Below are 14285 nucleotides of genomic sequence, written 5' to 3' on the forward strand. Positions count from 1 at the left end.
ATAAGCGAGTCAAAACAAACAGCACCATCAAGCTACCATTCGATGCTCTTCTCGCTCAGTTTACCAACAATCAAGTTACAACTTTCGTAAAGAATTTCACGCTGATTTATCTTGAAATGAGTGCCCAGCGACAAAGTCCTGAAGAGATTGCTGCTCGATTACCCGAGTTATTAAAGGGGATTAGTCTTAGGCCAAGCCAACAAAGAATACAACTTTTACATATCATTTTGCCAGTAAAAAGAAGTATAAATGATGGCCGTTTACAATGGTAGTACTAACGTTTGATTGCAGGTACTCGGAAAATGGAAAATAGACCACGCAGATCAATTGAAAGCAAGAGATCAGATATTCAAGGAAAATCCAAACGATATTTCAGTCATATTAGAATTCTTTCTGGATGTTATGCTATATCAGCCTTTAACAGCAAGAGATCTTGAAGAAGAAGATCAGTCAAATAAGCATCTCGGCTTAAGCAAACAAGCAGTGGAAGATGTTACAAATAATGGAAAAGTGCAGTGGACCACCACTAAACTCAAGGACGCAAAGGTAACTTTATCTTTTTTTTTTTTTAACTCTTTTGTATACTTATGAATATCGTCTTAGTTGGGAATCTTGAGCTTCATTTTAACACCTATTTTTACCGATAGCGAGCGCTTGCCTCTACTCATTACTGGAGTCTGTGATTCAAACCATCAAGTTCTCTCTGCAAGTGAAGATGGGATGCGAAGATGGACAGGCAGTGTTGATTACGAGGATAAAAAGACAATTCAAACACTATATAAATTATACTTGGGTTCAAAGCCTAAATCAGCGGATGGAAAAGATGCAAGATCCCAAGCACCAACGGCCATCAAAATTCGTCTCCTTCAGAACTTGGGGAAATCTGTTGCTGCTGCAAATATGACAACTCAAATGGTACAAGTCGTATTTGATGGTATTTATGGAGAATCAACAACACCCAAGTTACAACGAGCAGCATTTTCATTTCTTCAGTGGTGCGCCCGAATTGTAAATGAGCATTTAAATTATTCTTTTTCTTTATTTACATCTTTCATATAGGCTAACGAAGCAAGTTTGAGTCCCGTTGCCCCAATCATTGTATCTGGACTATTAAAGTTCATAAATCAACTTGAAGAAGCCCAAGGATATGATAATGAAAGTATCAAGGGCAGTGCATATATTGCTTGTGGACTTGTAGCTAAAAAAGGTACTTTATATTGAATATATAAACAAAGTATTGATTTTTTTTTTTTCTTAAAAAGTTCCGCAAGTTGCTTTGTCAGATACACAAATATTATCTTTATTCTTTGATAAATTAGAACAAGAGGAGAAAAACACTCGAAGCTACGTCCAAGATGCTCTTTCTTCAATGATTGAGATTTATGTTGACCTTCCTGAGTCATCGCCAATTTATAAAGAGTTACAAGATCTTATTCTAAAAGCTGTGCAAAAGGTAGTACATTTAAAACATGTTATAAATTGACTATTAAATATTATACATCTAGAACGACCCTTATTCACGCTATATAGCATTAAAGTATGCAAACTCTGTGTATCCTTTCTCATCTGTCTTTGCTCGCTACGTATGTCTCCTAGGATACTCTAGTTCAGTCTCAAAACTAGAAGTTAAAGAAGAATGCCTAAAGGGATTAACTCCTTTTGTTCGAAGCAAGATATCCGGACTTGTGGAATCTGTTGATGTCGTACCTCCCACAGAATTGCCTAACCTTTCAGAGTTGGTCAATTACATTTATCAGTCAAGACCTAGTCAAGAATACTCTTTGACATCCAAAACGCCTACTGTCAGAGGCTATCCTGCGGAAGTATACTCTGAGATGCTTTCCTTTGTGCGCATGATTTGGGTCCTCAGCGTAAACCCAACTACTATCATTATTGATGATTACGTTTCTACTAAGGTAGATAATAGTATGTCAGATGATCCTGTGGCAATGGGTAACTTTAAAGCAAATGTGAATGAACTGTGGTCAGCAGGAGATCATGGTCAGAAACGAGTTGTGGAACAGTGGCTTGAGCTTGTTCAAGTTGGTTTAAGTCCTGAACTTCGAGGTAAATAAGTAGTATGTCACATACACTGCGGAGGCTAATTTATAATGCAGATCCTGTTTTGCTTTCGAATTCTGCCAAATGCTTATTAGAAATCATCTCGCTTGGCCCTTCCTCTATCTCTACAACATTCAATAATCGTCTTGATTTCTTCAAATCATTGTGCTTATCTGAAAAGCCTGATGTCAGAGCTTTGACGTCACACATATTTGGTATTATTGCTAGCAACGAAAGTGTTCCCGCCACAGAGATCGAGACTATGTTGAATGAATTTTGTGATACTTTGGAATCTCCTGAGACACAGAGACAGCAAGCCCATGCTTACCGCCATGGTGCTACCCTTGCCATCGGATATCTCTTGGGTAGATCTCAATACCGTAATCGACAACTGTCAAGCCAAGTGGTTCAAAGATCCATTGAAAACCTTGTCCGTCTCTTGGAAGGTACACCTAGTTCTGCATTTTTCTTACTTGCTGGTGCGGCATGTCAATCGTTGGCTGAAATCGGGCGAACTAAGATACTTCCTTTCCCTATCGAAAAGAGCGAAACGATGGAAATAGAGTTGTCTGTTCAGAACGTAGTTGACAAATTGGTAATTTTAGCAAAATCTTGCAAGGACACGAAGGTGCAAGAGAGGGCTATCTTGGCTCTTGGACATTTGATTATTCCTTTGAAAAACTTGCATTCTCTTGTTGATCTTGTGGTTGATTGTTTCTTTGCTACAGCAGACTCTAAACAAGTAGAGATCGCCTTTGCAACAGGTGAAGCCTTTTCTGCGCTTGCCTTTGGCTGGCAATCACAGGCAATGCAAAAATTCAAAGACATCAGCGATATGCCTGTTTTGGAAACTATTGAACCACTTGGATATAATGTTCAATCCACATTGGATAAGATCGTGCGTCAGTATGTTGCTAGCGATCGTTCTTGGTACCGAAAAGCTGCCTGCATCTGGTTACTTTCGATACTAAAGTTTGGCAAAGACCATGAATTGGTCTCTAAGAATCTTCGCGTTATTCACGCCTCTTTCTCTCGTCTCCTTTCTGACAGGGATGACTTTACGCAGGAGTGTGCCTCAAAGGGCCTTGTGCTTGTCTACGAATACGGTGATAATAGTATAAAAGAAGACATGCTTTACTCACTTGTAGGCACCTTTACCGAAGGACGAACGATCCAGGCACAGTCAGTGACGGACAATACGGTCTTGTTTGAGGAAGGTGCTCTAGGTGCAACACCAGATGGCAATTCTATTACAACCTACAAGGAGTTGTGCTCTCTCGCATCTGAACTCAACCAGCCTGATCTTATCTACAAGTTTATGAACTTAGCTAACCATAACGCGATGTGGACTTCTCGAAAGGGTGCTGCCTTTGGTTTTCAAAATTTGATGTCCCTTGCCGAAAAAGAAATGGAACCCTATCTTCCCCGTTTGATCCCAAAGCTTTACAGATATCAGTTTGACCCAAATCCCCGCGTCAACCAAACAATGAAATCCATTTGGCGAACACTTGTCAAAGATAACCAAAAGACCATTGATACTTATTTCACCCAGATCATAGAAGATCTTCTTTCCGGATTGGGTAATCATCAATGGAGAGTCCGAGAGGCATCCTGTATTGCTCTCAATGACCTCGTACAGGGACGCAAACTGGCCCAGATAGAGCCTTTCCTCGAAAAGCTGTGGCAAATGTCATTCCGTGCTTTGGACGATATCAAGGATTCTGTTCGACAGGCCGCTACGCAAACCAGCAGAACATTGACCAAGTTAACCGTTCATTATTGTGATCCGACTATGGTGGCCATGGCCGACGGCAAAAAGGTGATGGATATTGTGATGCCCTTTTTGCTCCAGAAAGGTATTGTCTCTGATGCTGAAGATGTTCGCAAGTTTAGTTTGGATGCTGTTCTTCGCGTTTGTAAAACTGGCGCTGCATTATTAAAAAAGTATATTCCTGAAATCATTGATACCTTACTTCAATCACTTTCTTGTAAAAAAAAGTTATAAATTAAGAATTATTTAAATATCTAACATTTTCTTTTTATGTATAGCTCTCGAACCACAAGCAATGAATTATTTAAGTTTCCATGTAGACAAGTACAATATTTCTCAAGAACAATTGGATAACGCTCGCTTGAGTGGTACAAAAAATTCACCCATGATGGAAGGCATAGAACATTGTGTCCACCAAATTGATGATCAGGTCATGGAAGAACTTACCCCTCGTATCTTACAAATTGTTCGAAAGGGAACAGGATTACCTACAAAGGTACGCATAAAGTTCAAATTTTTCACTTCTTTTAACACCTTTTTCATTTACATAGGCAGGATGTGCTCGTTTTATTGTGACCCTTGTGATGAATCGTAGAACAACATTTACACCATTTTCAGATCAATATCTAAAGGCATTAAGTGGCACTATTCGTTCAAAGAATCCCGCTGTTCGAAAATCCTATGCTACTGCTATTGGATATGTCTGTCAAGTTGCCAGTTATGATCGATTGATTTCAATTGTAAAGCATCTCAAAAAGCTCTATATTGAAGATGAAGGTAAGCATAAGCAATTATTCCGAAATTTTTCTAATTTTTTTTCTTTTTCTTTCTAGATGAGGATGCAAAGGCAGGTAGTGCTGTGACCGCTGTTGAAATCACACGCTATGCAACAGATCGAGCCAATTCAATCGCGTCATCTATTGTTCCCCTTGTATTCTTTGGAGAACATGACCCAGAGGAAGATTTTAATAAGCTTTGGAAAGCAGCTTGGGAAAACTTGACTTCTGGTACTCGCAGTATGGTCTCTCTTTATGCCAATGAAATCTTGGAATTTGTACAACCTCTCTTGACATCCTCTTCATGGAAGATCAAGCAAACAGCAGCGCTTACAATTGCTGACATGTGCAAGAGCTCTGGAAAAGACGTTCAATCTTTTGCAGACAAACTGTTGCCAGTGATGATCTCTACTCTAGCTACACGTTCATGGGCAGGAAAAGAAAATGTGTTGGACGCCTTTGTTCAATTGTGCATCTCTACCAAAGATACCTTCATTAATCATCCAAACAGAGCCCCTACTTTGAATGAGGTAGTAGATATCTTGACTAGAGAAGCCAAGAGAAAAAATCGAGCGTATCAACGCCATGCTTTGGTTTCCTTGTGCAAATTTACAAATCAATTTGGCGAGCAAGTCAATGTATTTGATAGGACAGCCCAGTTTTTGACTGAGTTGTGTGAGATGGATGAAGCTCAGGCGATGGAAGATGAAGACAGTGATAATGCTAAACCACTTATATTAATGATCAAAGCGAACGCTTTTCAATCCATTGTGTCTGCTTACAGACCCCGAGCTTTTCCTGAACAAGAAAGTCAGACTGTATCATTATGCAAGATGCTCACAGGCTGTCTACGCGGGAACATTTGGAACGTGCAACTTTCCATCTTGCAAAGTTTGAAAACTTTTGTTGAGCACAGTTCATCGTCAGGCTTATATCAAACAGAGGTCTTTACTGGAATTATAAGATCTTGCTTTGAATCTTTGGAAGATAAAAAATATTCTGCTATTCGAACAGCTGCTGTAGAAGTGATGTCACAATTAACAGAGAGTATAAAAAGTAAGTAAAAGGAAATATAAAATAGTATTCTTCTCTCATTGGTTATCTTTGTCATAGTTGAAGGCGAAGTAAAGACAGAATTTATAGAAAATGTTCATGCATGTATCCAGAATGAACCGATTGCATTAATTCGTGAAGAATTGCAAAAACTGATTGCAAAAGTTTCAAAATAAACATTCTATGTCAATTCATGACCGATCTCTTAAATTTCTGAATGAATTGATAATACATTAACAACACAAGTATTCTTTTTTCTTGGAAGCTTTTTATAAAAGCATAGTTTAATTTTTTATACAAAAAGAAATGCATGTATACAAAGAAAGAAAGAGAAAGGGGGAAAATGGTATGCTTTATTGATGATTAATTAACATTTGTTTATATTCTTGATGAAGTTGACGAGGTACTTAGGATACGATCCAAATGTTGCACTTTAACATCATTCTTTCCTTCTTCCATAACAGTTGTATCTACTTGACCACCAACCATTAATTCTGAGGTTTGACCATCGATCAAGTTATCAACTTGTTCTACCGTAACATCTGTCACTTTAAAGCAAACAACATAAGCTAAAAGTAAACCAACGCCTTCAATAGCAAAGTTGATGATCAATTGAGTCATAAAAGGGGTATGAACTGCATCCACTTGAGCAGCGATTGCATTTGCTGCATTCTGAATAGTCTTATAAAACCCACCATAACGAGCAGAGCGTTCGGTATCATTTGTCATTGTACCAAGTAACCAGTAAATAAAGCCCTGATAGATAGCATCAACTAATCCAAAGACAGCATATAAAATGACATAACCAGCATAGTTTTGGGAATAGATGTCTATTTGAACATAGCCAGGAACCTTGACACTGTCAAATGTAAACTTATTTTGAACAAAGATGGCACCCACCCAACTGGCAACCAACGTACAAAAGACAAATGTGTTTGCAACAATCGCACGATTTTTACGGTTACCAAGTTTGTTAAGATCAAGAAGCCAACCAAAGAAACCAGCACCAATGATTTGACAGAGCCAATAGATCAAATTATTCAAAGAGCGTGCACGAAGACTAAAGAAGCCACCGCCATTGTAGACCTGAAACTGATAAGTATAAAACCAATTGGAACCAGCAAACAGAGGAATCAAACATAACATTTTCCAATCCTTGAAAAGGGCAAGGATCTCAATCGCTTCACGACGCCAATTGGAAAACTTGTGAAGAGAGACAGGTGTACCATCTGCACGAATCACCTTGTGAGCAGGTAATAAAGCCAAGGATAAAAAGGCACCAAAGCCCATGATCACCATAAAGCCAACATAGGTTCCAGTAGAGACCGTATTACTTTGGTTGTCAAAATTATTTCCGAGTGGAATCGCAGCACCGACAGTAGCACCCAGATTGAAAATCATCCAAAAGATAGAAAATGCTTTTCCTTTGCCATTTTCATCGGGATAGGACATCATAATACCAGCTTGCGCAGTCCACAAGAACCCTGCTCCAATACCAAGGATAGCGCCGGCTGCGATGGTGAATCCAGGATTAGGTGTTAGATAAGAACCAACATAAAGCACATAGGCAAGTGCAGCAGGAACAAGAATACGATGACCAAATATATTAAATCTATATTAAATAAAAGAATCAGTGGGAAATAATAAAGGAAAGTTTATATAATTTCTGTTCTTACACAGGAGCGCCTATTAAGGAACAAACAGTAAAAGTAACAGCTAATGCAGTATTTGCATCATTCGTCACCTTTGAATCAGCTTGTCCTGCACCACCCATACCATTCAAGGCATTAAACATACCCGGACAACAAAAACATATAAAACCAACAAGAAATACTTGAAAGTTAGGATCACTATAACGAAAAGGTAGTTTGGGCATATGAATAGGAGAATAAAATAAAAGGAAAGAGGAAAAGGAAAATTTAAATTTGTACTTTTATATATGAAACAATTGATTTGTAAATAAAATATACAAAAAAAAAAGGTGGGGTTTTTTTTTATGTCTGACAGACTATCCCGTGCTTAGGGATTTTAAAGGAAAATGACTTACGTATTGATTGATTTGACAAGTTTTAACATTGCACATGACTGTAACTCAGTTGAAGAGTACAAGCACCCTTCCAAAGACCCTTCATAAAGACCCTTAATAATAGTAAAGAAGTTTCAATATGAAGGTGTACGAAGATAACAGACAAAAAAGAAAGAAAGAATCGTTGTTTGAGAGAGTTTTATACTTGCTTTTATTATTATTTCCTTTCTGATTTCTTATATTTTATAAAAGCAACCAAGTTTTCTAATGCTTCATCACCTCTCATTCTAAGATCAAAGTTCTTTCTTTTATCAATTGATCTCACCTATCGGAAAAATAAGTTGGTTATCTAATATTAAATTATTACAAGTTTATTACCATTCCGCGAACAGAAGAAAGAACCTGCTTCAGACCATCCAAGAATCCTCCTTGAACAAATACAGGAAGATCATAGTCAAATTCACAATCACTGTATACATCGTACATGAAATTCAATGCTTCTATCAACACAGAGGCTTCTTTTCTTTGCTTTGTAATTGTTTGTATTAAATTCATGATGAATATACCAGTGTTCTACACAGTGTTAAAAATAGACTTTTTTTCCCACCATTTTTACACATTTACCTTATTTGTCTCAATATCCCCTTGCCGCATTGCAATTGGACCTAAACATCCCACAATTTTAACTCTCATTGAGGAATCCTGTGGCATTTGTTCATAGGTTCCACATAAAGCACCAACATCTGAAGGTTCCAAAGGCTACACAAAAGAATGTTACAAAAGGTCATTGTCGTACAAAAGAAAACTTACTATATCCTGACCCAGACCTCTTCCAAGGGCCCACAAACATCCAATAATGATTTCTAGTAAATTCAGCCAGTCATGTTCTGGCTTGTTTATGCTAATGTCATTTGCAAGATGGAATAACCATCTCCACAATTGAACTGCATCCGATTTGTATTCCTTGAACCAGTATTTTGATGGAACTTCATTCATAGCTAACAAAAAGTTATTTAAACATTCTAAGGCACGTTGATGAGTAAGTATAAATGCTGGTGTAATTTGAGGGACCAATGAGGAGTGTTGGTAAGATATCGGAGTTGCAGTTGACAGTCGGATTAATTGAGGGAATACCTCTTGAACATAGGCACGCAAAATAGGGTTGGATCTGATTTCATCCGCTGTCATTGTGTTATCTCCAATGAATTCTTCTTCTATTTTATCATTGTCTTGTAAGTCTTCTTCTCTTTCTTGTCCTTCTTCATCGTCATTCATTGTTTCATCCATATCCTCATATCCATCCTCTTCTGAACCATCTTGTACACAAATATCAGCTAATAATTCTAATGCTAACTGAACGATTGAAAGTTTATTCTCCACATCTTGTATGTACAACTATATTTCTCAAATTAAACAAATCAACAGGTTTTTACTATATTCTTTACTACCTCTTCATCTGTTAAAGGTTGTTTTGGTTTTGGTGTAATCACATTTGCTGTATCATCTTCATTTCTAACTCTCTAATATATATAAAAACGTAAACATATTTTCATTTGTTTTCTGTATGTGTTTATATACTTACACCACTTTGAATGGCTGCAGTAGCTTTATTTGCAGCTTCTTGGATATCATAATTTAAGGCATTTGTAAGTATAGGAATCAATAATTTATGAAGTTCACCAGAAGTATCAACATCTTCTGCCCATGAATTAGATATGTTGACTACTTCTCTAATATTGATCAAAATAGCTATGATAAATATGATTTTAGCTTATATAATCATAATCAACTATTTATACTTTACCACATGCTAACACTTGAACAAGATTATTGCTGTGATTATTGACAATACTTAATAAATTCTGTACATATTCTGGATGATTTTGGAATTCAATAAAGATATCCTTATTATTGTCCGTCAATGTATTCAAACATTGACCTGCTGCAATAACAACACGTATAGGACAGTGTGCAGATGAGATCAAAAAGGATGTCAAAAAGGTTATAATATTCATTCTATTGATTGCTACAATGTATTTGTCAGATGCCTCACTAATAAATAAGTTTAGTTCACATTGAATATTATCACTTTACAAATTACCAAATACTCCAAACAATGTAAATAAAGTTTTCTGTCACATCCCAAATTGACCTTCTTCTATCTGCGTCTTGATCATCTTGAATAGGTGTACCTTTTATTATGTTATCGATTGTTTCTGTAATCTATAAACTAGTTAAATAAAGACTTGAATACAGAGATTGATGCTTACTTGTGGGAGTAATATAGATAATGGTTGCATGATGTTACGACTATAGTATTCTTTAGCAACACTGTGGTCAACAGAAGCGAGATTTCTATTTCAGAGTTTAGCATTCATTTTCTTTTTAGATTATTCTAATGCCACATACCTCAAAGCACCAAGAGATTCATCTCTTACTTCTTGTTGACTATCACCGAGTTTTTCGATAAGAAGAGGCACAACCCCTTTTGACAATAATACTTTACGAGTTGAAACATTTGAAATAACTAAATTAGAAACACATGCTGCTGCCCAAGCGCGTTCAGTTGCGTCATCGCAAGTCAGCTATTAGATTGTCAAAAAAAAAGCCTGCTACATTTTGCATAATTTATGTCTTTTTTTTTTTTACTTTTTGAATAACTGGAGTCACTTGATCTGCAGAAAGTGTTGTTACATTGGAAGCAGCTTGTTTTATGCCGGCTTCCACTCGTTTTCTTTGAAGTGGGTTAATGCGTTTTTTAGAACTGTTTCTCTTTTGTCTTTGTTTGCCCATGATTTATTTTTTATTTTTGAAAGAAAGAGGTTGCTCAAAAGAAAAGCAGTAAATAAAGGTGGCTTGGCGGAGTGTAAAATGAAGAAAGCGTTTGAAAAGAAGTTCATGTTTACTTTAAAAAAGGTATGTTTTATAGCTAATCTACGTTTGCTTTATTTCATATGCGAAATGTATTGGAAGACATAGGATACAATATCTTTATGAGCCTCTGATATCAGAATAGGATCAGGTAAACGTAAGAGGTCTTTATCATAATGATTCCATCTATTTATATAACATTAATAAAAAGATCTACAAAAGCCAATGATAAACTTACGTGCTGGTATCACCGTAACTCATTACATCTGCTGTTGTATGCTGTTTGCCTTGAATACACCGCTTACATTTAAAGGTATCATGAGTTTCACATTCACTCTTTGAATTATATTGGAATAATTGACGCATATCTGCTAATGAAAAGTGACGCTCCATATCAGCTTCATCCACAACACAGTTTGACAAGGATTGCTTATGTGATTGACGCTGAAAGATTTTCTCTTCAATTGTACCAGCTGCAATAAATCTATAAATATAGCAATCCTTCTTTTGCCCATCTCTCCATACACGAGCCAATGCTTGCTGATCTGCTGCAGGATTCCAGTCTGGATCAAATAGGACAAGTCGATTGGCACCAATCAAATTTAGTCCACAGCCACCAGCTTTACTGCTCAACAAGAACACAAATTCCCCGCCTTCTGGATCATTAAAACGGTCTACCAATTTCTGTCTTTTAGGAATAGTCATAGATCCATCTAATCGTAACACACCATATCTATTAACAAGTGTATTAATATAAAGCATTTATCTATTCATTTTGTAACTTACTGTTGTTCTTGACAATAGGCTTCAAATAAATCTAATGTTTGCGTATAATTACTAATAAGCACAATTTTATCTTTTGTTTCCTTCTTGATCTTTGCAAGCATACTATTTTAATATGAAGAGCGTATTAGCTTAAATAAATTTGCTGCTATCAGCGTTTTACTTACCGTGCCATTACTGCAAATTTACCAGAGAAGGACTGTTCAATCTTGTTTGAGTTGTGATAGTTTGGTGGCAATACAGATTCGCAACCTTCTAAATCATTTGGTAAATTCAGCAAACTAGGGTGGTTACAAAGCTTTTTTAAAAGTGTAATAGCCTAGCGAATGCTATAAGTATAATGAAAAAGTATATGTGTTTACTAAATTACCTTTAATGGTTGACTGCCTTGACCACGTAACAATGTTTTAATTTCAGGCGATGTTAAAAAGACATTGTATAAGGCTTCTTGTAAAGGCGCCAGTTTACAAAACACAACATGCTCATACTTTGTTGGTACTTTCAAAAGTATGTTAATAATAATGTAGCAACCAGTACTTTTGCTATATGTCACTTACAATATTTTGAAAGAATATCATTTGTTCTACGTATAGTAAATCTTGATACAATCTTCCAAAACTCTGCTACTTTTTCATCGCTCACTTGTCTTTCCTTTTCTGATGCATCTGCATCGCGGCCACGTAAAATAGGGTTTTCATAGTTTCTTCTAAATTCACTAGGAGTACCAAGTAATCCAGGGTTAGCAAAGTCAAGTAATGAATAATATTCACTCAAGTCATTCTGTCATAAAACAAATTAGTTGCAACATTCAAAAATAAAATAAGTACATACCTGAATAGGTGTACCGGACAAAATAACTCTTTTTGTCACAGGTAAACTATTTAATTCTTGAAATAGCAAGGATTCACTGTTCTTTAAACGATGACCTTCATCACAGAGCAGCATACCAATAGGAGACTTTCTTAAATATTTACTATATGTTCTTAAACTTTCATAAGATATGATAAGGATTGGATTGACAATTTGACCCTGTGCTGCACCCCATCTTTTTACAGCTGCGACCTTTTCTTTAGTTCCTCCGCTGTCTACAACAAGAGGTCGAACGCGATTTTCACCAAGCCATTTGACTATTGTTTTTGGTCAATACTCAAGAGAGAGAGAAAGAAAAAAACAACTTACCAAATTCATTTGCCCAATTCTTTACTAAACTTGAAGGACAAGTAACAATAGCTTTATTGATGGTTGGTTTTCCGATGGCTTCAGATTGCTGTAACAAGGTCCAAACCAATGCGATACATTGAAGCTGATAAGAAGCGATTAATTGATGACATACTTCTTGTTTCGTATATAAGTTTCACTTACTGTTTTGCCCAATCCCATTTCATCAGCCATGATACAACTAACATGTATAAAAAAAAAGATAAATATCATTTTCAAATATAAAAGCTACAATCTTACCCAGCCGCATCAGGATGAACTTTGCCTGTTGTACATTGATATAAAAACTTGACACCTTCCACTTGATGAGGTCTCAACACTCTACCTAACACAGGATCCACAACAACATGACCCAGCTTCTTTTCTTCCTTCTTCAATCCAAGTATGTCTGCTAATGATTTTTGCTTTGGTTTGGGCTTATCTGTCGTAATTTTCAATTCTTCTTGAACATAATCTTTATCTGGATCCCATAAAACAACCGCATCCTCTGCTGTATGATCATAAAGAGCTCGCATCAAATGACCCGCCCGTTTACGCATACCAAGTGACTTTCTCGATCCAATATCACTTGAAAATGTTGCTGCTTGTCCATTATTATTTTGTATGGTTGGTATTTTGAATTTTTTAGTGAGTACAGCTTGGGCATCATAACCCTTAGAAATTCTTGAAGGTGGAGGAGGAATCTTGGTTAATAATCTTTTGTCCGAAAGGTGGTTTAAAAAGGACTTTGACTTTTTGTTTACGTGCTGATCTTCGTCCATAAAATCGGAATCGTCAGAACTGATGTCATCGTCTACTTCGATCAGAGTGTTGTCGTCGTCGTCAATATCACTATTAGAATCACTGACGATGACCGCAATCGGTTTCTTTTCTATATTCTTTATGCGGTTGGAAGTTCTAGTTAAGCTTGGTGTGGGTCTTGGCCTTTTTAAGAGCATATTGTAAGATAAATAGGGAATAAAATAGAGTTAAAAAATAAAAAAGGTCCAAGATACAGCGCAGCATTAAGTATTTTTTTTTTTTGGATCTTCAGGATTCCTATTTTAGAAACAATGGTCACAATACAACTCAGTTTCAGGTCCGTTACCATGGCAACCATCTGCAAGATGGCTAAAATAACCCCTGCAAACCATTTGTTGCATTGTCAAGAAATTCACAAACCCCTTATAACCATTAGCTTTAAATAATATGATCATTATTTTATAAAATAACCAATTTATTTCTCTATTTTTTACTTCTGCTCATCTTCCTCCTGTCCAGCAAATAAAGCAATTAAACCCCGACTTTCAAACTTGTTTTAATTCGGACGCGTTTGTTGGACGCGTTTTGAAAGCACAATCCAGCAAAACTATTTTTTTTTTGTACTAATTTTACGCAGTTGATTTGTTCGCAAGTTCAAAGCAAGTTTTCGATTAGTCAACTAATACTGATTCGTTCATTCTGATAAAATATTTTTATGCTGCGTTATCTTTACAGTGGTTTTATTATATTGGCTTATTAGTATGTCATTTTAAAATTAAAAGTTTTATTATACTTTCCAAAACTGCAAAAGTAAAGATTACATAACCAATGTACTCATTTTTATGCATTTTTAAAAATACGAAGATGCCGGAAAGTTTATGCTATTGGTTTGCGCTGATGTATGTTTATTTTTTTGACAGAGAAATTGTTCAATAGAAGTCATAAACATTAAAAACCATATCGCTTTATTATCCATGTGTTTTTA

General features: G+C 36.2%; 4 protein-coding genes across 4 annotated transcripts; 1 reads left to right on the forward strand and 3 right to left on the reverse strand.

The window, feature by feature from the left end:
- Positions 1-116: 116 nt before the first annotated feature.
- RO3G_02506 (uncharacterized protein) lies at positions 117-5837 on the forward strand (the record flags this gene model as incomplete). The annotated part of the gene is made up of 11 exons (XM_067657097.1): positions 117-233; positions 292-546; positions 604-915; positions 1060-1207; positions 1263-1453; positions 1506-2067; positions 2118-3977; positions 4111-4328; positions 4384-4609; positions 4666-5664; positions 5722-5837. The coding sequence occupies 11 exons, from the start codon at positions 117-119 to the stop codon at positions 5835-5837; spliced, it is 5004 nt and encodes a 1667-aa protein (XP_067513198.1).
- Positions 5838-6039: 202 nt separating this feature from the next.
- On the reverse strand, positions 6040-7456 carry RO3G_02507 (uncharacterized protein; the record flags this gene model as incomplete). Its single annotated transcript, XM_067657098.1, has 2 exons — positions 6040-7273; positions 7338-7456. 2 exons carry the CDS (start codon positions 7454-7456, stop codon positions 6040-6042), a joined length of 1353 nt encoding a protein of 450 aa, XP_067513199.1.
- Positions 7457-7904: 448 nt separating this feature from the next.
- Positions 7905-10480, reverse strand: RO3G_02508 (uncharacterized protein; the record flags this gene model as incomplete). Its single annotated transcript, XM_067657099.1, has 11 exons — positions 7905-8012; positions 8066-8260; positions 8312-8446; positions 8498-9082; positions 9133-9207; positions 9270-9436; positions 9492-9739; positions 9789-9910; positions 9958-9997; positions 10097-10272; positions 10337-10480. 11 exons carry the CDS (start codon positions 10478-10480, stop codon positions 7905-7907), a joined length of 1995 nt encoding a protein of 664 aa, XP_067513200.1.
- A 312-nt stretch (positions 10481-10792) lies between these two features.
- Positions 10793-13497, reverse strand: RO3G_02509 (uncharacterized protein; the record flags this gene model as incomplete). Its single annotated transcript, XM_067657100.1, has 9 exons — positions 10793-11291; positions 11345-11446; positions 11509-11660; positions 11712-11839; positions 11899-12121; positions 12173-12468; positions 12521-12644; positions 12704-12740; positions 12800-13497. The coding sequence occupies 9 exons, from the start codon at positions 13495-13497 to the stop codon at positions 10793-10795; spliced, it is 2259 nt and encodes a 752-aa protein (XP_067513201.1).
- Between the last annotated feature and the right edge of the window lie 788 nt (positions 13498-14285).

This window comes from Rhizopus delemar, genomic scaffold (assembly GCF_000149305.1).
Source record: "Rhizopus delemar RA 99-880 supercont3.2 genomic scaffold, whole genome shotgun sequence".
Lineage (NCBI taxonomy): Eukaryota > Fungi > Mucoromycota > Mucoromycetes > Mucorales > Rhizopodaceae > Rhizopus > Rhizopus delemar.